Below are 23,521 nucleotides of genomic sequence, written 5' to 3'. Positions count from 1 at the left end.
GGAGCAGTGTGTACAGTTCTGGTCTCCGTCCCTGAGGAAGGACGTACTTTCCCTCGAGGGAGTACAGTGAGGGTTCACTAGACTGGTTCCTGGGATGAGGGGATTGTCCTCATGGAGAGATCGAGTGGACTCGGCCTGTAATCCCGGGAGTTTAGAAGAATGAGAGGTGATCTCATTGAAACATATCAAATTCTGAAGGGGGTTTGAGAGGGTCGACACGGAGAGACTGTTTTCCCCCCGACTGGAGAATCTCCAACACGGGGGTCACAGTCTCAGGATAAGGGGTCGGACATTTCAGATTGAGATGAGGGGGGATTTCCCCCCGACTGGAGAATCTCCAACACGGGGGTCACAGTCTCAGGACAAGGGGTCGGACATTTCAGATTGAGATGAGGGGGAATTTCCCCCGACTGGAGAATCTCCAACACGGGGGTCACAGTCTCAGGATAAGGGGTCGGACATTTCAGACTGAGATGAGGGGGAATTTCCCCCGACTGGAGAATCTCCAACACGGGGGTCACAGTCTCAGGATAAGGGGTCGGACATTTCAGACTGAGATGAGGGGGGATTTCCCCCCGACTGGAGAATCTCCAACACGGGGGTCACAGTCTCAGGATAAGGGGTCGGACATTTCAGACTGAGATGAGGGGGATTTCCCCCGACTGGAGAATCTCCAACACGGGGGTCACAGTCTCAGGGTAAGGGGTCGGACATTTCACACTGAGATGAGGGGGAATTTCCCCCCGACTGGAGAATCTCCAACACGGGGGTCACAGTCTCAGGATAAGGGGTCGGACATTTCAGACAGAGATGAGGGGGAATTTCCCCCGACTGGAGAATCTCCAACACGGGGGTCACAGTCTCAGGATAAGGGGTCGGACATTTCAGACTGAGATGAGGGGGATTTCCCCCGACTGGAGAATCTCCAACACGGGGGTCACAGTCTCAGGATAAGGGGTCGGACATTTCAGACTGAGATGAGGGGGAATTTCCCCCCGACTGGAGAATCTCCAACACGGGGGTCACAGTCTCAGGATAAGGGGTCGGACATTTCAGACTGAGATGAGGGGGAATTTCCCCCCGACTGGAGACTCTCCAACACGGGGGTCACAGTCTCAGGATAAGGGGTCGGACATTTCAGACTGAGATGAGGGGGAATTTCTTCACTGGGAGGGTTCTGGATCGTTGGAATTCACGACTCCCGAGAGCGGTGGATGCTCAGTTATAGAGTATATTCAAGGCTGAGATTGAGAGATGTTCGGGGACTGAGGGGGTTAAAGGATGTGGGGAGCGGGCATGAAGGTAGATCAGGGAGTTGAGGTAGATCAGCCATATTGAATGGCAGGCAGGCTCGATGGGCCGAAGGGCCTCCTCAGATCCGGGTTCTTCAGTACCGGCAGGGGGAATTGAGGAATTTCAGATGAATTGGTGTCTAACCTTGTCCCCTCTCTCTCTGCCCCCACCTCAAAGATGTCGCTGGCCAAGGCTCTGTATGATAACATGGCAGAGAGTGCCGATGAACTCTCGTTCCGACGCGGTGACATCCTAATGGTGGTCGAGAACGACATGGCAGGCCTCGGGGGCTGGTGGCTCTGCTCCCTTCATGGCCGGCGAGGGATCGTCCCCGGCAACCGGCTGAAGCTTCTAGAAGGCGGCCCCGGGGAGGGCAGCCTGGCCCCGCCCCCAGACAGCCAAGAGCTGGGTGTCTACCAGGTGCCCCCGTCGCTCAAGGGGTTAAAGATCAGTCGGGCAAACCCACCATCTGAGGGGTCAGAGGTCTACCAGGTGCCCCCATCATGTGAGGGGCCAAAGGTCAACCAGATGAAGTCAACGTCCGAGGGGTCAGAGGTCTACCAGGTGCCCTCGTCGTGTGAGAGGTCAAAGGTCAACTGGGTGAAGTCGCCGTCCGAGAGGTCAGAGGTCTACCAGGTGCCCCCGTGGTGTGAGGGGTCGAAGGTCAACTGGGTGAAGTCGCCGTCCCAGGGGTCAGAGGTATACCAGGTTCCTTTGTCACACGAGGGGTCAGAGGTCAACCGGACACCACCCTCCACCAGCAGAAGCCTCTCAGAGGCCAAGACCCAGGAGAGAAAGGTGAGAAATATAGGCCGAAGGCCCAAATGGTTTCCCTGGGTGGGGGGGGGGGGCGGGGGGAGGGGTAAATGGGGGAACATGAACCCTAGAACCATTCAGCACAGGAACAGTCCATTCGGCCCATCTGCTCCCTGCAGGTGTTTCTGCTCCACACAAACCTCCTCCCACCCCCTCTTCATCTCCCCCGCCCCATCACCATATTCTGCTAATCCTCTCTCCATCATGTGTTTATCCAGCTTCCACCATCAACACAGCGACACTGTTCACCTCAACCACTCCCCGTGATAGTGAGTTCCACATTCTCCCCACTCCCTGTGATAGTGAGTTCCACATTCTGCCCATTCCCTGTGATAGTGAGTTCCACATTCTCCCCACTCCCCGTGATAGTGAGTTCCACATTCTCCCCACTCCCTGTGATAGTGAGTTCCACATTCTGCCCATTCCCTGTGATAGTGAGTTCCACATTCTCCCCACTCCCCGTGATAGTGAGTTCCACATTCCCCCCACTCCCTGTGATAGTGAGTTCCACATTCTGCCCATTCCCTGTGATAGTGAGTTCCACATTCTCCCCACTCCCCGTGATAGTGAGTTCCACATTCTCCCCACTCCCCGTGATAGTGAGTTCCACATTCTCCCCACTCCCTGTGATAGTGAGTTCCACATTCTCCCCACTCCCCGTGATAGTGAGTTCCACATTCTCCCCACTCCCCGTGATAGTGAGTTCCACATTCTCCCCACACCCTGTGATAGTGAGTTCCACATTCTCCCCACTCCCTGTGATAGTGAGTTCCACATTCTCCCCACTCCCTGTGATAGTGAGTTCCACATTCTCCCCACTCCCTGTGATAGTGAGTTCCACATTCTCCCCACTCCCCGTGATAGTGAGTTCCACATTCTCCCCACTCCCTGTGATAGTGAGTTCCACATTCTCCCCACTCCCTGTGATAGTGAGTTCCACATTCTCCCCACTCCCCGTGATAGTGAGTTCCACATTCTCCCCACTCCCCGTGATAGTGAGTTCCACATTCTCCCCACTCCCTGCGATAGCGAGTTCCACATTCTCCCCACTCCCTGTGATAGCGTGTTCCACATTCTCCCCACTCCCTGTGATAGTGAGTTCCACATTCTCCCCACTCCCTGCGATAGCGAGTTCCACATTCTCCCCACTCCCTGTGATAGTGAGTTCCACATTCTCCCCACTCCCTGTGATAGTGAGTTCCACATTCTCCCCACTCCCCGTGATAGTGAGTTCCACATTCTCCCCACTCCCTGTGATAGTGAGTTCCACATTCTCCCCACTCCCTGTGATAGTGAGTTCCACATTCTCCCCACTCCCCGTGATAGTGAGTTCCACATTCTCCCCACTCCCTGTGATAGTGAGTTCCACATTCTCCCCACTCCCTGTGATAGTGAGTTCCACATTCTCCCCACTCCCCGTGATAGTGAGTTCCACATTCTCCCCACTCCCTGTGATAGTGAGTTCCACATTCTCCCCACTCCCTGTGATAGTGAGTTCCACATTCTCCCCACTCCCCGTGATAGTGAGTTCCACATTCTCCCCACTCCCTGTGATAGCGAGTTCCACATTCTCCCCACTCCCCGTGATAGTGAGTTCCACATTCTCCCCACTCCCTGTGATAGTGAGTTCCACATTCTCCCCACTCCCTGTGACAGTGAGTTCCACATTCTCCCCACTCCCCGTGATAGTGAGTTCCACATTCTCCCCACTCCCTGTGATAGTGAGTTCCACATTCTCCCCACTCCCTGTGATAGTGAGTTCCGCATTCTCCCCACTCCCCGTGATAGTGAGTTCCACATTCTCCCCACTCCCCGTGATAGTGAGTTCCACATTCTCCCCACTCCCTGCGATAGCGAGTTCCACATTCTCCCCACTCCCTGTGATAGCGAGTTCCACATTCTCCCCACTCCCTGTGATAGTGAGTTCCACATTCTCCCCACTCCCCGTGATAGTGAGTTCCACATTCTCCCCACTCCCTGCGATAGTGAGTTCCACATTCTCCCCACTCCCCGTGATAGTGAGTTCCACATTCTCCCCACTCCCCGTGATAGTGAGTTCCACATTCTCCCCACTCCCTGCGATAGCGAGTTCCACATTCTCCCCACTCCCTGCGATAGCGAGTTCCACATTGTCCCCACTCCCTGTGATAGTGAGTTCCACATTCTCCCCACTCCCCGTGATAGTGAGTTCCACATTGTCCCCACTCCCCGTGATAGTGAGTTCCACATTCCCCCCATTCCCTGTGATAGCGAGTTCCACATTCCCCCCACTCCCTGTGATAGTGAGTTCCACATTCTCCCCACTCCCTGTGATAGTGAGTTCCACATTCTCCCCACTCCCTGTGATAGTGAGTTCCACATTCTCCCCACTCCCTGTGATAGTGAGTTCCACATTCTCCCCACTCCCTGTGATAGTGAGTTCCACATTCTCCCCACTCCCTGTGATAGTGAGTTCCACATTCTCCCCACTCCCTGTGATAGCAAGATCCACATTCTGCCCATTCCCTGTGATAGCGAGTTCCACATTCTCCCCACTCCCTGTGATCGTGAGTTCCACATTCTCCCCACTCCCTGTGATAGTGTGTTCCACATTCTCCCCACTCCCCGTGATAGTGAGTTCCACATTCCCCCCACTCCCTGTGATAGTGAGTTCCACATTCTCCCCACTCCCTGTGATAGTGAGTTCCACATTCTCCCCACTCCCTGTGATAGTGACTTCCACATTCTCCCCACTCCCTGTGATAGTGAGTTCCACATTCTCCCCACTCCCTGTGATAGTGAGTTCCACATTCTCCCCACTCCCTGTGATAGTGAGTTCCACATTCTCCCCACTCCCCGTGATAGCGAGTTCCACATTCTCCCCACTCCCTGTGATAGTGAGTTCCACATTCTCCCCACTCCCCGTGATAGTGAGTTCCACATTCTCCCCACTCCCTGTGATAGCGAGTTCCACATTCTCCCCACTCCCTGTGATAGTGAGTTCCACATTCTCCCCACTCCCCGTGATAGCGAGTTCCACATTCTCCCCACTCCCTGTGATAGTGAGTTCCACATTCTCCCCACTCCCTGTGATAGTGAGTTCCACATTCTCCCCACTCCCCGTGATAGCGAGTTCCACATTCTCCCCACTCCCTGTGATAGTGAGTTCCACATTCTCCCCACTCCCCGTGATAGTGAGTTCCACATTCTCCCCACTCCCTGTGATAGCGAGTTCCACATTCTCCCCACTCCCTGTGATAGTGAGTTCCACATTCTCCCCACTCCCCGTGATAGCGAGTTCCACATTCTCCCCACTCCCTGTGATAGTGAGTTCCACATTCTCCCCACTCCCTGTGATAGCGAGTTCCACATTCTCCCCACTCCCCGGGATAGCGAGTTCCACATTCTCCCCACTCCCTGTAATAGTGAGTTCCACATTCTCCCCACTCCCCGTGATAGTGAGTTCCACATTCTCCCCACTCACTGTGATAGCGAGTTCCACATTCTCCCCACTCCCTGTGATAGTGAGTTCCAGATTCTCCCCACTCCCCGTGATAGCGAGTTCCACATTCTCCCCACTCCCTGCGATAGCGAGTTCCACATTCCCCCCACTCCCTGTGATAGTGAGTTCCACATTCTCCCCACTCCCCGTGATAGCGAGTTCCACATTCTCCCCACTCCCTGTGACAGTGAGTTCCACATTCTCCCCACTCCCTGTGATAGCGAGTTCCACATTCTCCCCACTCACTGTGATAGCGAGTTCCACATTCTCCCCACTCCCTGTGATAGTGAGTTCCAGATTCTCCCCACTCCCTGTGATAGTGAGTACCACATTCTGACCATTCCCTGTGATAGTGAGTTCCACATTCTCCCCACTCCCTGTGATAGTGAGTTCCACATTCTTCCCACTCCCTGTGATAGCAAGTTCCACATTCTGCCCATTCCCTGTGATAGTGAGTTCCACATTCTCCCCACTCCCTGTGATAGCGAGTTCCACATTCTGCCCACTCCCTGTGATAGTGAGTTCCACATTCTGCCCATTCCCTGTGATAGCGAGTTCCACATTCTCCCCACTCCCCGTGATAGTGAGTTCCACATTCTCCCCACTCCCCGTGATAGCGAGTTCCACATTCTCCCCACTCCCTGTGATAGCGAGTTCCACATTCTCCCCACTCCCTGTGATAGTGAGTGCCACAGTCTCCCCACTCCCCGTGATCGTGAGTGCCACATTCTGCCCATTCCCTGTGATAGTGAGTTCCACATTCTCCCCACCCCCCGTGATAGTGAGTTCCACATTCTGCCCATTCCCTGTGATAGTGAGTTCCACATTCTCCCCACTCCCTGTGATAGTGAGTTCCACATTCTGCCCATTCCCTGTGATAGTGAGTTCCACATTCTCCCCACTCCCTGTGATAGTGAGTTCCACATTCTCCCCACTCCCCGTGATAGTGAGTTCCACATTCTGCCCATTCCCTGTGATAGCGAGTTCCACATTCCCCCCACTCCCTGTGATAGTCAGTTCCACATTCTGCCCATTCCCTGTGATAGTGAGTTCCACATTCTCCCCACTCCCTGTGATAGTGAGTTCCACATTCTCCCCACTCCCTGTGATAGTGAGTTCCACATTCCCCCCACTCCCTGTGATAGTGAGTTCCACATTCTCCCCACTCCCTGTGATAGCGAGTTCCACATTCCCCCCACTCCCTGTGATAGTGAGTTCCACATTCTGCCCATTCCCTGTGATAGCGAGTTCCACATTCTCCCCACTCCCTGTGATCGTGAGTTCCACATTCCCCCCACTCCCTGTGATAGTGAGTTCCACATTCTCCCCACTCCCTGTGATAGTGAGTTCCACATTCCCCCCACTCCCTGTGATAGTGAGTTCCACATTCTCCCCACTCCCCGTGATAGTGAGTTCCACATTCTCCCCACTCCCTGTGATAGTGAGTTCCACATTCTGCCCATTCCCTGTGATAGCGAGTTCCACATTCCCCCCACTCCCTGTGATAGCGAGTTCCACATTCTCCCCACTCCCTGTGATAGTGAGTTCCAAATTCTCCCCATTCCCTCTGATAGTGAGTTCCACATTCTCCCCACTCCCTGTGATAGTGAGTTCCACATTCTCCCCACTCCCTGTGATGGTGACTTCCACATTCTCTCCACTCCCCGTGATCGTGAGTTCCACATTCTCCCCACTCCCCGTGATAGTGAGTTCCACATTCTCCCCACTCCCTGTGATAGTGAGTTCCACATTCTCCCCATTCCCTCTGATAGTGAGTTCCACATTCTCCCCACTCCCTGTGATAGCGAGTTCCACATTCTCCCCACTCCCCGTGATAGTGAGTTCCACATTCTCCCCACTCCCTGCGATAGCGAGTTCCACATTCTCCCCACTCCCTGTGATAGTGAGTTCCACATTCTCCCCACTCCCTGTGATAGTGAGTTCCACATTCTCCCCACTCCCTGTGATAGAGAGTTCCACATTCTCCCCACTCCCTGTGATAGCGAGTTTTACATTCTCTCCACTGCCCGTGATAGTGAGTTCCACATTCTCCCCACTCCCTGTGATAGGGAGTTCCACATTCTCCCCACTCCCTGTGATAGCGAGTTCCACATTCTCCCCACTCCCTGTGATAGTGAGTTCCACATTCTCCTCACTCCCTGTGATAGTGAGTTCCACATTCTCCTCACTCCCTGTGACAGTGAGTTCCACATTCTCCCCACTCCCTGTGATAGCGAGTTCCACATTCTCCCCACTCCCCGTGATAGTGAGTTCCACATTCTGCCCATTCCCTGTGATAGCGAGTTCCACATTCCCCCCACTCCCTGTGATAGAGAGTTCCACATTCCCCCCACTCCGTGTGATAGTGAGTTCCACATTCTCCCCACTCCCCGTGATAGTGAGTTCCACATTCTGCCCATTCCCTGTGATAGCGAGTTCCACATTCCCCCCACTCCCTGTGATAGTGAGTTCCACATTCTCCCCACTCCCCGTGATAGTGAGTTCCACATTCCCCCCACTCCCCGTGATAGCAAGTTCCACATTCTGCCCATTCCCTGTGATAGCGAGTTCCACATTCTCCCCACTCCCCGTGATAGTGAGTTCCACATTCCCCCCACTCCCCGTGATAGCGAGTTCCACATTCTCCCCACTCCCCGTGATAGTGAGTTCCACATTCTCCCCACTCCCTGTGATAGCGAGTTCCACATTCTCCCCACTCCCTGTGATAGTGAGTTCCACTTTCTCCCCACTCACTGTGATAGTGAGTTCCACATTCTCCCCACTCCCCGTGATAGTGAGTTCCACATTCTCCCCACTCCCCGTGATAGTGAGTTCCACATTCTCCCCACTCCCTGTGATAGTGAGTTCCACATTCTCCCCACTCCCCGTGATAGTGAGTTCCACATTCTCCCCACTCCCTGTGATAGTGAGTGCCACATTCTGCCCATTCCCTGTGATAGTGAGTTCCACATTCTCCCCACTCCCTGTGATAGCAAGTTCCACATTCTGCCCATTCCCTGTGATAGTGAGTTCCACATTCTCCCCACTCCCTGTGATAGTGAGTTCCACATTCTGCCCATTCCCTGTGATAGTGAGTTCCACATTCTCCCCACTCCCTGTGATAGCAAGTTCCACATTCTGCCCATTCCCTGTGATAGTGAGTTCCACATACTCCCCACTCCCTGTGATAGCGAGTTCCACATTCTCCCCATTCCCTGTGATAGTGAGTTCCACATACTCCCCACTCCCTGTGATAGCGAGTTCCACATTCTGCCCATTCCCTGTGATAGTGAGTTCCACATTCTGCCCATTCCCTGTGATAGTGAGTTCCACATTCTCCCCACTCCCTGTGATAGCGAGTTCCACATTCTCCCCATTCCCTGTGATAGCGAGTTCCACATTCTGCCCATTCCCTGTGATAGTGAGTTCCACATTCTGCCCATTCCCTGTGATAGTGAGTTCCACATTCTCCCCACTCCCTGTGATAGCGAGTTCCACATTCTCCCCACTCCCCGTGATAGTGAGTTCCACATTCTCCCCACTCCCTGTGATAGCGAGTTCCACATTCTCCCCACTCCCTGTGACAGCGAGTTCCACATTCTCCCCACTCCCTGTGATAGTGAGTTCCACATTCTCCCCACTCCCTGTGATAGTGAGTTCCACATTCTCTCCACTCCCTGCGATAGTGAGTTCCACATTCTCCCCACTCCCTGTGATAGTGAGTTCCACATTCTCCCCACTCCCTGTGACAGCGAGTTCCACATTCTCCCCACTCCCTGTGATAGTGAGTTCCACATTCTCCCCACTCCCTGTGATAGTGAGTTCCACATTCTCTCCACTCCCTGTGATAGTGAGTTCCACATTCTGCCCATTCCCTGTGATAGCGAGTTCCACATTCTCCCCACTCCCTGTGATCGTGAGTTCCACATTCTCCCCACTCCCTGTGATAGCAAGTTCCACATTCTGCCCATTCCCTGTGATAGCGAGTTCCACATTCTCCCCACTCCCTGTGTTAGTGAGTTCCACATTCTCCCCACTCCCTGTGATAGTGAGTTCCACATTCTCCCCACTCCCTGTGATAGTGAGTTCCACATTCTCCCCACTCCCTGTGATAGTGAGTTCCACATTCTCCCCACTCCCTCTGATAGTGAGTTCCACATTCTCCCCACTCCCTGTGATAGCGAGTTCCACATTCTCTCCACTCCCCGTGATAGCGAGTTCCACATTCTCCCCACTCCCCGTGATAGTGAGTTCCACATTCTCCCCACTCCCCGTGATCGTGAGTTCCATATTCTCCCCACTCCCCGTGATAGTGAGTTCCACATTCTCCCCACTCCCCGTGATAGTGAGTTCCACATTCTCCCCACTCCCCGTGATCGTGAGTTCCATATTCTCCCCACTCCCCGTGATAGCGAGTTCCACATTCTCCCCACTCCCCGTGATAGTGAGTTCCACATTCTCCCCACTCCCCGTGATCGCGAGTTCCACACTCTCTCCACTCCCCGTGATAGCGAGTTCCACATTCTCCCCACTCCCTGTGATAGCGAGTTCCACATTCTCCCCACTCCCTGCGATAGCAAGTTCCACATTCTGCCCATTCCCTGTGATAGTGAGTTCCACATTCTCCCCACTCCCTGTGATAGCGAGTTCCACATTCTCCCCACTCCCTGTGATAGTGAGTTCCACATTCTCTCCACTCCCTGTGATAGTGAGTTCCACATTCTGCCCATTCCCTGTGATAGTGAGTTCCACATTCTCCCCACTCCCTGTGATAGCGAGTTCCACATTCTGCCCATTCCCTGTGATAGTGAGTTCCACATTCTGCCCATTCCCTGTGATAGTGAGTTCCACATTCTCCCCACTCCCTGTGATAGCGAGTTCCACATTCTCCCCACTCCCCGTGATAGTGAGTTCCACATTCTCCCCACTCCCCGTGATAGCGAGTTCCACATTCTCCCCACTCCCTGTGATAGTGAGTTCCACATTCTCCCCATTCCCTGTGATAGCGAGTTCCACATTCTCCCCACTCCCCGTGATAGTGAGTTCCACATTCTCCCCACTCCCTGTGACAGCGAGTTCCACATTCTCTCCACTCCCCGTGATAGTGAGTTCCACATTCTCTCCACACCCCGTGATAGTGAGTTCCACATTCTCCCCACTCCCTGTGACAGCGAGTTCCACATTCTCTCCACTCCCCGTGATAGTGAGTTCCACATTCTCCCCACTCCCTGTGATAGTGAGTTCCACATTCTCCCCATTCCCTGTGATAGCGAGTTCCACATTCTCCCCACTCCCTGTGATAGCGAGTTCCACATTCTCCCCACTCCCCGTGATAGTGAGTTCCACATTCTCCCACTCCCTGTGATAGCGAGTTCCACATTCCCCCCACTCCCTGTGATAGCAAATTCCACATTCTGCCCATTCCCTGTGATAGCGAGTTCCACATTCTCCCCACTCCCCGTGATAGTGAGTTCCACATTCTCCCACTCCCTGTGATAGCGAGTTCCACATTCCCCCCACTCCCTGTGATAGCAAATTCCACATTCTGCCCATTCCCTGTGATAGCGAGTTCCACATTCTCCCCACTCCCTGTGATCGTGAGTTCCACATTCTCCCCACTCCCTGTGATAGCAAGTTCCACATTCTGCCCATTCCCTGTGATAGCGAGTTCCACATTCTCCCCACTCCCTGTGTTAGTGAGTTCCACATTCTCCCCACTCCCTGTGATAGTGAGTTCCACATTCTCCCCACTCCCTGTGATAGTGAGTTCCACATTCTCCCCACTCCCTGTGATAGTGAGTTCCACATTCTCCCCACTCCCTGTGATAGCGAGTTCCACATTCTCTCCACTCCCCGTGATAGCGAGTTCCACATTCTCCCCACTCCCCGTGATAGTGAGTTCCACATTCTCCCCACTCCCCGTGATCGTGAGTTCCATATTCTCCCCACTCCCTGCGATAGCAAGTTCCACATTCTGCCCATTCCCTGTGATAGTGAGTTCCACATTCTCCCCACTCCCTGTGATAGCGAGTTCCACATTCTCCCCATTCCCTGTGATAGCGAGTTCCACATTCTGCCCATTCCCTGTGATAGTGAGTTCCACATTCTGCCCATTCCCTGTGATAGTGAGTTCCACATTCTCCCCACTCCCTGTGATAGCGAGTTCCACATTCTCCCCACTCCCTGTGATAGTGAGTTCCACATTCTCCCCACTCCCTGTGATAGTGAGTTCCACATTGTCCCCACTCCCCGTGATAGTGAGTTCCACATTCTCCCCACTCCCTGTGATAGCGAGTTCCACATTCTCCCCACTCCCCGTGATAGTGAGTTCCACATTCTCCCCACTCCCTGTGATAGCGAGTTCCACATTCTCCCCACTCCCTGTGATAGTGAGTTCCACATTCTCCCCACTCCCTGTGATAGCGAGTTCCACATTCTCCCCATTCCCTGTGATAGTGAGTTCCACATTCTCCCCACTCCCTGTGATAGCAAGTTCCACATTCTCCCCACTCCCTGTGATAGTGAGTTCCACATTCTCCCCACTCCCCGTGATAGTGAGTTCCACATTCTCCCCATTCCCTGTGATAGTGAGTTCCACATTCTCCCCACTCCCAGTGATAGTGAGTTCCACATTCTCCCCACTCCCTGTGATAGTGAGTTCCACATTCTCCCCACTCCCTGTGATAGTGAGTTCCACATTCTCCCCACTCCCTGTGATGGTGAGTTCCAAATTCTGCCCATTCCCTGTGATAGTGAGTTCCACATTCTCTCCAATCCCCGTGATAGTGAGTTCCACATTCTCCCCATTCCCTGTGATGGTGAGTTCCAAATTCTGCCCATTCCCTGTGATAGTGAGTTGCACATTCTCCCCACTCCCCGTGATAGCGAGTTCCACATTCTCCCCACTCCCTGTGACAGTGAGTTCCACATTCCCCCCACTCCCCGTGATAGTGAGTTCCACATTCCCCCCACTCCCTGTGATAGCAAGTTCCACATTCTGCTCTTTCCCTGTGATAGTGAGTTCCACATTCTCCCCACTCCCTGTGATAGCAAGTTCCACATTCTGCTCTTTCCCTGTGATAGCAAGTTCCACATTCTCCCCACTCCCCGTGATAGTGAGTTCCACATTCTCCCCACTCCCAGTGATAGCGAGTTACACATTCTCCCCACTCCCTGTGATATCGAGTTCCACATTCTCCCCATTCCCTGTGATAGCGAGTTCCACATTCTCCCCACTCCCTGTGATAGTGAGTTCCACATTCTCCCCATTCCCTGTGATAGTGAGTTCCACATTCTCCCCACTCCCTGTGATAGTGAGTTCCACATTCTCGCCACTCCCTGTGATGGTGAGTTGCACATTCTCCCCACTCCCTGTGATAGTGAGTTCCACATTCTCCCCACTCCCTGTGATAGTGAGTTCCACATTCTGCCCATTCCCTGTGATAGCGAGTTCCACATTCGCCCCACTCCCTGTGATCGTGAGTTCCACATTCTCCCCATTCCCTCTGATAGTGAGTTCCACATTCTCCCCACTCCCTGTGATAGTGAGTTCCACATTCTCCCCACTCCCTGTGATGGTGAGTTCCACATTCTCCCCATTCCCTGTGATAGTGAGTTCCACATTCTCCCCACTCCCTGTGATAGTGAGTTCCACATTCTCCCCACTCCCTGTGATAGTGAGTTCCACATTCTCCCCACTCCCTGTGATAGTGAGTTCCACATTCTCCCCACTCCCTGTGATAGTGAGTTCCACATTCTCCCCACTCCCTGTGATGGTGAGTTCCACATTCTCCCCATTCCCTGTGATAGTGAGTTCCACATTCTCCCCACTCCCTGTGATAGTGAGTTCCACATTCTCCCCATTCCCTGTGATAGTGAGTTCCACATTCTCCCCACTCCCTGTGATAGTGAGTTCCACATTCTCCCCACTCCCTGTGATAGCGAGTTCCACATTCTCCCCACTCCCTGTGACAGCGAGTTCCACATTCTCCCCACTCCCCGTGATAGTGAGTTCCACATTCTCCCCACTCCCTGTGACAGCGAGTTCCACATTCTCTCCACTCCCCGTGATAGTGAGTTCCACATTCTCTCCACACCCCGTGATAGTGAGTTCCACATTCTCCCCACTCCCTGTGACAGCGAGTTCCACATTCTCTCCACTCCCCGTGATAGTGAGTTCCACATTCTCCCCACTCCCTGTGATAGTGAGTTCCACATTCTCCCCACTCCCCGTGATAGTGAGTTCCACATTCTCCCCATTCCCTGTGATAGTGAGTTCCACATTCTCCCCACTCCCAGTGATAGTGAGTTCCACATTCTCCCCACTCCCTGTGATAGTGAGTTCCACATTCTCCCCACTCCCTGTGATGGTGAGTTCCAAATTCTGCCCATTCCCTGTGATAGTGAGTTCCACATTCTCTCCAATCCCCGTGATAGTGAGTTCCACATTCTCCCCATTCCCTGTGATGGTGAGTTCCAAATTCTGCCCATTCCCTGTGATAGTGAGTTGCACATTCTCCCCACTCCCCGTGATAGCGAGTTCCACATTCTCCCCACTCCCTGTGACAGTGAGTTCCACATTCCCCCCACTCCCCGTGATAGTGAGTTCCACATTCCCCCCACTCCCTGTGATAGCAAGTTCCACATTCTGCTCTTTCCCTGTGATAGTGAGTTCCACATTCTCCCCACTCCCTGTGATAGCAAGTTCCACATTCTGCTCTTTCCCTGTGATAGCAAGTTCCACATTCTCCCCACTCCCCGTGATAGTGAGTTCCACATTCTCCCCACTCCCAGTGATAGCGAGTTACACATTCTCCCCACTCCCTGTGATATCGAGTTCCACATTCTCCCCATTCCCTGTGATAGCGAGTTCCACATTCTCCCCACTCCCTGTGATAGTGAGTTCCACATTCTCCCCATTCCCTGTGATAGTGAGTTCCACATTCTCCCCACTCCCTGTGATAGTGAGTTCCACATTCTCGCCACTCCCTGTGATGGTGAGTTGCACATTCTCCCCACTCCCTGTGATAGTGAGTTCCACATTCTCCCCACTCCCTGTGATAGTGAGTTCCACATTCTGCCCATTCCCTGTGATAGCGAGTTCCACATTCGCCCCACTCCCTGTGATCGTGAGTTCCACATTCTCCCCATTCCCTCTGATAGTGAGTTCCACATTCTCCCCACTCCCTGTGATAGTGAGTTCCACATTCTCCCCACTCCCTGTGATGGTGAGTTCCACATTCTCCCCATTCCCTGTGATAGTGAGTTCCACATTCTCCCCACTCCCTGTGATAGTGAGTTCCACATTCTCCCCACTCCCTGTGATAGTGAGTTCCACATTCTCCCCACTCCCTGTGATAGTGAGTTCCACATTCTCCCCACTCCCTGTGATAGTGAGTTCCACATTCTCCCCACTCCCTGTGATGGTGAGTTCCACATTCTCCCCATTCCCTGTGATAGTGAGTTCCACATTCTCCCCACTCCCTGTGATATTGAGTTCCACATTCTCCCCATTCCCTGTGATAGTGAGTTCCACATTCTCCCCACTCCCTGTGATAGTGAGTTCCACATTCTCCCCACTCCCTGTGATAGCGAGTTCCACATTCTCCCCACTCCCTGTGACAGCGAGTTCCACATTCTCCCCACTCCCCGTGATAGTGAGTTCCACATTCTCCCCACTCCCTGTGACAGCGAGTTCCACATTCTCTCCACTCCCCGTGATAGTGAGTTCCACATTCTCTCCACACCCCGTGATAGTGAGTTCCACATTCTCCCCACTCCCTGTGACAGCGAGTTCCACATTCTCTCCACTCCCCGTGATAGTGAGTTCCACATTCTCCCCACTCCCTGTGATAGTGAGTTCCACATTCTCCCCATTCCCTGTGATAGCGAGTTCCACATTCTCCCCACTCCCTGTGATAGCGATTTCCACATTCTCCCCACTCCCTGTGATAGCGAGTTCCACATTCTCCCCACTCCCCATGATAGTGAGTTCCACATTCTCCCCAATCCCTCTGATAGTGAGTTCCACATTCTCCCCACTCCCTGTGATAGTGAGTTCCACATTCTCCCCACTCCCTGTGATAGTGAGTTCCACATTCTCCCCACTCCCTCTGATAGTGAGTTCCACATTCTCCCCACTCCCTGTGATAGCGAGTTCCACATTCTCTCCACTCCCCGTGATAGCGAGTTCCACATTCTCCCCACTCCCCGTGATAGTGAGTTCCACATTCTCCCCACTCCCCGTGATCGTGAGTTCCATATTCTCCCCACTCCCTGCGATAGCGCGGTCCACATTCCCCCCACTCCCTGTGATAGCGAGTTCCACATTCTCCCCACTCCCTGTGATAGTGAGTTCCACATTCTCCCCACTCCCTGTGATAGTGAGTTCCACATTCTCCCCACTCCCTGCGATAGCGAGTTCCACATTCTCCCCACTCCCTGTGATAGTGAGTTCCACATTCTCCCCACTCCCTGTGATAGTGAGTTCCACATTCTCCCCACTCCCTGTGATAGTGAGTTCCACATTCTCCCCACTCCCTGTGATAGTGAGTTCCACATTCTCCCCACTCCCCGTGATAGCGAGTTCCACATTCTCCCCACTCCCTGTGACAGTGAGTTCCACATTCTCCCCACTCCCTGTGATAGCGAGTTCCACATTCTCCCCACTCCCCGTGATAGTGAGTTCCACATTCTCCCCACTCCCCGTGATAGTGAGTTCCACATTCTCCCCACTCCCCGTGATAGTGAGTTCCACATTCTCCCCACTCCCTGTGATAGTGAGTTCCAGATTCTCCCCACTCCCTGTGATAGTGAGTTCCACATTCTGACCATTCCCTGTGATAGTGAGTTCCACATTCTCCCCACTCCCTGTGATAGTGAGTTCCACATTCTTCCCACTCCCTGTGATAGCAAGTTCCACATTCTGCCCATTCCCTGTGATAGTGAGTTCCACATTCTCCCCACTCCCTGTGATAGTGAGTTCCACATTCTCCCCACTCCCCGTGATAGTGAGTTCCACATTCTGCCCACTCCCTGTGATAGTGAGTTCCACATTCTGCCCATTCCCTGTGATAGCGAGTTCCACATTCTCCCCACTCCCCGTGATAGTGAGTTCCACATTCTCCCCACTCCCTGTGATAGCGAGTTCCACATTCTCCCCACTCCCTGTGATAGTGAGTGCCACAGTCTCCCCACTCCCCGTGATCGTGAGTGCCACATTCTGCCCATTCCCTGTGATAGTGAGTTCCACATTCTCCCCACCCCCCGTGATAGTGAGTTCCACATTCTGCCCATTCCCTGTGATAGCGAGTTCCACATTCTCCCCACTCCCAGTGATAGCGAGTTCCACATTCTGCCCATTCCCTGTGATAGTGAGTTCCACATTCTCCCCACTCCCTGTGATAGCGAGTTCCACATTCTGCCCATTCCCTGTGATAGCGAGTTCCACATTCTCCCCACTCCCTGTGATAGTGAGTTCCACATTCTCCCCACTCCCTGTGATAGTGAGTTCCACATTCTCCCCACTCCCCGTGATAGTGAGTTCCACATTCCCCCCACTCCCCGTGATAGCGAGTTCCACATTCTCCCCACTCCCCGTGATAGTGAGTTCCACATTCCCCCCACTCCCCGTGATAGTGAGTTCCACATTCTCCCCACTCCCTGTGATAGTGAATTCAACATTCTCCCTACTCCCTGTGATAGCGAGTTCCACATTCTCCCCACTCCCCGTGATAGTGAGTTCCACATTCTCCCCACTCCCTGCGATAGTGAGATCCACATTCTCCCCACTCCCTGCGATAGCGAGTTCCACATTCTCCCCACTCCCTGTGATAGAGAGTTCCACATTCTGCCCATTCCCTGTGATAGCGAGTTCCACATTCTCCCCACTCCCTGTGATAGAGAGTTCCACATTCTGCCCATTCCCTGTGATAGCGAGTTCCACATTCTCCCCACTCCCTGTGATAGTGAGTTCCACATTCTCCCCACTCCCTGTGATAGTGAGTTCCACATTCTCCCCACTCCCCGTGATAGTGAGTTCCACATTCTCCCCACTCCCTGTGATAGTGAGTTCCACATTCTCCCCACTCCCTGTGATAGCGAGTTCCACATTCTCCCCACTCCCTGTGATAGTGAGTTCCACATTCTCCCCACTCCCAGTGATAGCGAGTTCCACATTCTGCCCATTCCCTGTGATAGCGAGTTCCACATTCTCCCCACTCCCTGTGATAGTGAGTTCCACATTCTCCCCACTCCCTGTGATAGTGAGTTCCACATTCTGCCCATTCCCTGTGATAGCGAGTTCCACATTCCCCCCACTGCCTGTGATAGTGAGTTCCACATTCTCCCCACTCCCCGTGATAGTGAGTTCCACATTCCCCCCACTCCCTGTGATAGTGAGTTCCACATTCTCCCCACTCCCCGTGATAGCGAGTTCCACATTCTCCCCATTCCCCGTGATAGTGAGTTCCACATTCTCCCCACTCCCTGTGATAGCGAGTTCCACATTCTGCCCATTCCCTGTGATAGCGAGTTCCACATTCCCCCCACTGCCTGTGATAGTGAGTTCCACATTCTCCCCACTCCCCGTGATAGTGAGTTCCACATTCCCCCCACTCCCTGTGATAGTGAGTTCCACATTCTCCCCACTCCCCGTGATAGCGAGTTCCACATTCTCCCCATTCCCCGTGATAGTGAGTTCCACATTCTCCCCACTCCCTGTGATAGCGAGTTCCACATTCTCCCCACTCCCTGTGATAGTGAGTTCCACATTCTCCCCACTCCCCGTGATAGCGAGTTCCACATTCTCCCCATTCCCCGTGATAGTGAGTTCCACATTCTCCCCACTCCCTGTGATAGCGAGTTCCACATTCTCCCCACTCCCTGTGATAGTGAGTTCCACATTCTCCCCACTCCCTGTGATAGTGAGTTCCACATTCTCCCCACTCCCCGTGATAGCAAGTTCCACATTCTCCCCACACCCTGTGATAGCGAGTTCCACATTCTCCCCACTCCCTGTGATAGTGAGTTCCACATTCTCCCCACTCCCTGTGACAGCGAGTTCCACATTCTCCCCACTCCCCGTGATAGCGATTTCCACATTCTCCCCACTCCGTGTGATAGTGAGTTCCACATTCTCCCCACTCCCCGTGATAGTGAGTTCCACATTCTCCCCACTCCCTGTGATAGCGAGTTCCACATTCTCCCCACTCCCCGTGATAGTGAGTTCCACATTCTCCCCACTCCCTGTGATAGTGAGTTCCACATTCTCCCCACTCCCTGTGATAGTGAGTTCCACATTCTCCCCACTCCCTGTGATAGCGAGTTCCACATTCTCCCCACTCCCTGTGATAGTGAGTTCCACATTCTCCCCACTCCCCGTGATAGCAAGTTCCACATTCTCCCCACTCCCTGTGATAGTGAGTTCCACATTCTCCCCACTCCCCGTGATAGTGAGTTCCACATTCTCCCCACTCCCTGTGATAGCGAGTTCCACATTCCCCCCACTCCCCGTGATAGTGAGTTCCACATTCTCCCCATTCCCTGTGATAGTGAGTTCCACATTCTCCCCACTCCCCGTGATAGTGAGTTCCACATTCTCCCCACTCCCTGTGATAGCGAATTCCACATTCCCCCCACTCCCCGTGATAGTGAGTTCCACATTCTCCCCACTCCCTGTGATAGCGAGTTCCACATTCCCCCCACTCCCTGTGATAGCGAGTTCCACATTCTCCCCACTCCCTGTGATAGTGAGTTCCACATTCTCCCCACTCCCTGTGATAGTGAGTTCCACATTCTCCCCACTCCCTGTGATAGTGAGTTCCACATTCTCCCCACTCCCTGTGATAGCGAGTTCCACATTCTCCCCACTCCCTGTGATAGTGAGTTCCACATTCTCCCCACTCCCCGTGATAGCAAGTTCCACATTCTCCCCACTCCCTGTGATAGTGAGTTCCACATTCTCCCCACTCCCCGTGATAGTGAGTTCCACATTCTCCCCACTCCCTGTGATAGCGAGTTCCACATTCCCCCCACTCCCCGTGATAGTGAGTTCCACATTCTCCCCATTCCCTGTGATAGTGAGTTCCACATTCTCCCCACTCCCCGTGATAGTGAGTTCCACATTCTCCCCACTCCCTGTGATAGCGAATTCCACATTCCCCCCACTCCCCGTGATAGTGAGTTCCACATTCTCCCCACTCCCTGTGATAGCGAGTTCCACATTCCCCCCGCTCCCTGTGATAGCGAGTTCCACATTCTCCCCACTCCCTGTGATAGTGAGTTCCACGTTCTCCCCACTCCCCGTGATAGCAAGTTCCACATTCTCCCCACTCGCTGTGATAGTGAGTTCCACATTCCCCCCACTCCCTGTGATAGTGAGTTCCACATTCTCCCCACTCCCCGTGATAGTGAGTTCCACATTCTCCCCACTCCCCGTGATCGTGAGTTCCATATTCTCCCCACTCCCTGCGATAGCGAGGTCCACATTCCCCCCACTCCCTGTGATAGCGAGTTCCACATTCTCCCCACTCCCTGTGATAGCGAATTCCACATTCCCCCCACTCCCCGTGATAGTGAGTTCCACATTCTCCCCACTCCCTGTGATAGCGAGGTCCACATTCCCCCCACTCCCTGTGATAGCGAGTTCCACATTCTCCCCACTCCCTGTGATAGTGAGTTCCACATTCTCCCCACTCCCTGTGATAGTGAGTTCCACATTCTCCCCACTCCCTGTGATAGTGAGTTCCACATTCTCCCCACTCCCTGCGATAGCGAGTTCCACATTCTCCCCACTCCCTGTGATAGTGAGTTCCACATTCTCCCCACTCCCTGTGATAGTGAGTTCCACATTCTCCCCACTCCCTGTGATAGTGAGTTCCACATTCTCCCCACTCCCTGTGATAGTGAGTTCCATATTCTCCCCACTCCCCGTGATAGCGAGTTCCACATTCTCCCCACTCCCTGTGACAGTGAGTTCCACATTCTCCCCACTCCCTGTGATAGCGAGTTCCACATTCTCCCCACTCCCCGTGATAGTGAGTTCCACATTCTCCCCACTCCCCGTGATAGTGAGTTCCACATTCTCCCCACTCCCCGTGATAGTGAGTTCCACATTCTCCCCACTCCCTGTGATAGTGAGTTCCAGATTCTCCCCACTCCCTGTGATAGTGAGTTCCACATTCTGACCATTCCCTGTGATAGTGAGTTCCACATTCTCCCCACTCCCTGTGATAGTGAGTTCCACATTCTTCCCACTCCCTGTGATAGCAAGTTCCACATTCTGCCCATTCCCTGTGATAGTGAGTTCCACATTCTCCCCACTCCCTGTGATAGTGAGTTCCACATTCTCCCCACTCCCCGTGATAGTGAGTTCCACATTCTGCCCACTCCCTGTGATAGTGAGTTCCACATTCTGCCCATTCCCTGTGATAGCGAGTTCCACATTCTCCCCACTCCCGTGTTAGTGAGTTCCACATTCTCCCCACTCCCTGTGATAGCGAGTTCCACATTCTCCCCACTCCCTGTGATAGTGAGTGCCACAGTCTCCCCACTCCCCGTGATCGTGAGTGCCACATTCTGCCCATTCCCTGTGATAGTGAGTTCCACATTCTCCCCACCCCCCGTGATAGTGAGTTCCACATTCTGCCCATTCCCTGTGATAGTGAGTTCCACATTCTCCCCACTCCCAGTGATAGCGAGTTCCACATTCTGCCCATTCCCTGTGATAGCGAGTTCCACATTCCCCCCACTCCCTGTGATAGCGAGTTCCACATTCTGCCCATTCCCTGTGATAGCGAGTTCCACATTCTCCCCACTCCCTGTGATAGTGAGTTCCACATTCTCCCCACTCCCTGTGATAGTGAGTTCCACATTCTCCCCACTCCCTGTGATAGCGAGTTCCACATTCCCCCCACTCCCCGTGATAGTGAGTTCCACATTCTCCCCACTCCCTGTGATAGTGAATTCAACATTCTCCCTACTCCCTGTGATAGCGAGTTCCACATTCTCCCCACTCCCCGTGATAGTGAGTTCCACATTCTCCCCACTCCCTGCGATAGCGAGTTCCACATTCTCCCCACTACCTGTGATAGCGAGTTCCACATTCTCCCCACTACCTGTGATAGCGAGTTCCACATTCTCCCCACTCCCTGTGATAGCGAGTTCCACATTCTGCCCATTCCCTGTGATAGTGAGTTCCACATTCTCCCCACTCCCTGTGATAGCGAGTTCCACATTCTGCCCATTCCCTGTGATAGCGAGTTCCACATTCTCCCCACTCCCTGTGATAGTGAGTTCCACATTCTCCCCACTCCCTGTGATAGTGAGTTCCACATTCTCCCCACTCCCCGTGATAGTGAGTTCCACATTCTCCCCACTCCCTGTGATAGTGAGTTCCACGTTCTCCCCACTCCCTGTGATAGCGAGTTCCACATTCTCCCCACTCCCTGTGATAGTGAGTTCCACATTCTCCCCACTCCCAGTGATAGTGAGTTCCACATTCTCCCCACTCCCTGTGATAGTGAGTTCCACATTCTCCCCACTCCCTGTGATAGTGAGTTCCACATTCTCCCCACTCCCAGTGATAGCGAGTTCCACATTCTGCCCATTCCCTGTGATAGCGAGTTCCACATTCTCCCCACTCCCTGTGATAGTGAGTTCCACATTCTCCCCACTCCCTGTGATAGTGAGTTCCACATTCTGCCCATTCCCTGTGATAGCGAGTTCCACATTCCCCCCACTGCCTGTGATAGTGAGTTCCACATTCTCCCCACTCCCTGTGATAGTGAGTTCCACATTCTCCCCACTCCCCGTGATAGTGAGTTCCACATTCCCCCCACTCCCTGTGATAGTGAGTTCCACATTCTCCCCACTCCCCGTGATAGCGAGTTCCACATTCTCCCCATTCCCCGTGATGGCGAGTTCCACATTCTCCCCACTCCCTGTGATAGCGAGTTCCACATTCTCCCCACTCCCTGTGATAGTGAGTTCCACATTCTCCCCACTCCCCGTGATAGCAAGTTCCACATTCTCCCCACACCCCGTGATAGTGATTTCCACATTCTCCCCACTCCGTGTGATAGTGAGTTCCACATTCTCCCCACTCCCCGTGATAGTGAGTTCCACATTCTCCCCACTCCCTGTGATAGCGAGTTCCACATTCTCCCCACTCCCTGTGAGAGTGAGTTCCACATTCTCCCCACTCCCTGTGATAGTGAGTTCCATATTCTCCCCACTCCCTGTGATAGTGAGTTCCACATTCTCCCCACTCCCTGTGATAGCGAGTTCCACATTCTCCCCACTCCCTGTGATAGTGAGTTCCACATTCTCCCCACTCCCCGTGATAGTGAGTTCCACATTCTCCACACTCCCCGTGATAGTGAGTTCCATATTCTCCCCACTCCCTGTGATAGTGAGTTCCACATTCTCCCCACTCCCTGTGATAGCGAGTTCCACATTCTCCCCACTCCCTGTGATAGTGAGTTCCACATTCTCCCCACTCCCCGTGATAGTGAGTTCCACATTCTCCCCACTCCCTGTGAGAGTGAGTTCCACATTCTCCCCACTCCCCGTGATAGTGAGTTCCATATTCTCCCCACTCCCTGTGATAGTGAGTTCCACATTCTCCCCACTCCCTGTGATAGCGAGTTCCACATTCTCCCCACTCCCTGTGATAGTGAGTTCCACATTCTCCCCACTCCCCGTGATAGCAAGTTCCACATTCTCCCCACTCCCTGTGATAGTGAGTTCCACATTCTCCCCACTCCCCGTGATAGTGAGTTCCACATTCTCCCCACTCCCTGTGATAGCGAGTTCCACATTCCCCCCACTCCCCGTGATAGTGAGTTCCACATTCTCCCCATTCCCTGTGATAGTGAGTTCCACATTCTCCCCACTCCCCGTGATAGTGAGTTCCACATTCTCCCCACTCCC

General features: G+C 53.3%; 1 protein-coding gene across 1 annotated transcript in view; it reads left to right on the top strand.

Annotated features, from left to right (window-relative positions):
* Positions 1-23,521, top strand: part of LOC137364263 (embryonal Fyn-associated substrate-like) — a gene marked incomplete at its 3' end in the record, with an annotated part of 76,792 nt that overhangs the window by 5,858 nt on the left and 47,413 nt on the right. The window contains exon 3 of the mRNA XM_068027592.1: positions 1,471-2,091. Coding sequence (XP_067883693.1) covers positions 1,471-2,091 — 621 coding nt within the window. The remainder of the gene's footprint in view (positions 1-1,470; positions 2,092-23,521) is intronic.

Source organism: Heterodontus francisci, unplaced genomic scaffold (genome assembly GCF_036365525.1).
Source record: "Heterodontus francisci isolate sHetFra1 unplaced genomic scaffold, sHetFra1.hap1 HAP1_SCAFFOLD_1188, whole genome shotgun sequence".
NCBI lineage: Eukaryota > Metazoa > Chordata > Chondrichthyes > Heterodontiformes > Heterodontidae > Heterodontus > Heterodontus francisci.
Note: the sequence above shows the minus strand (reverse complement) of the source record. Positions and strands in the feature narration are given on the sequence as shown.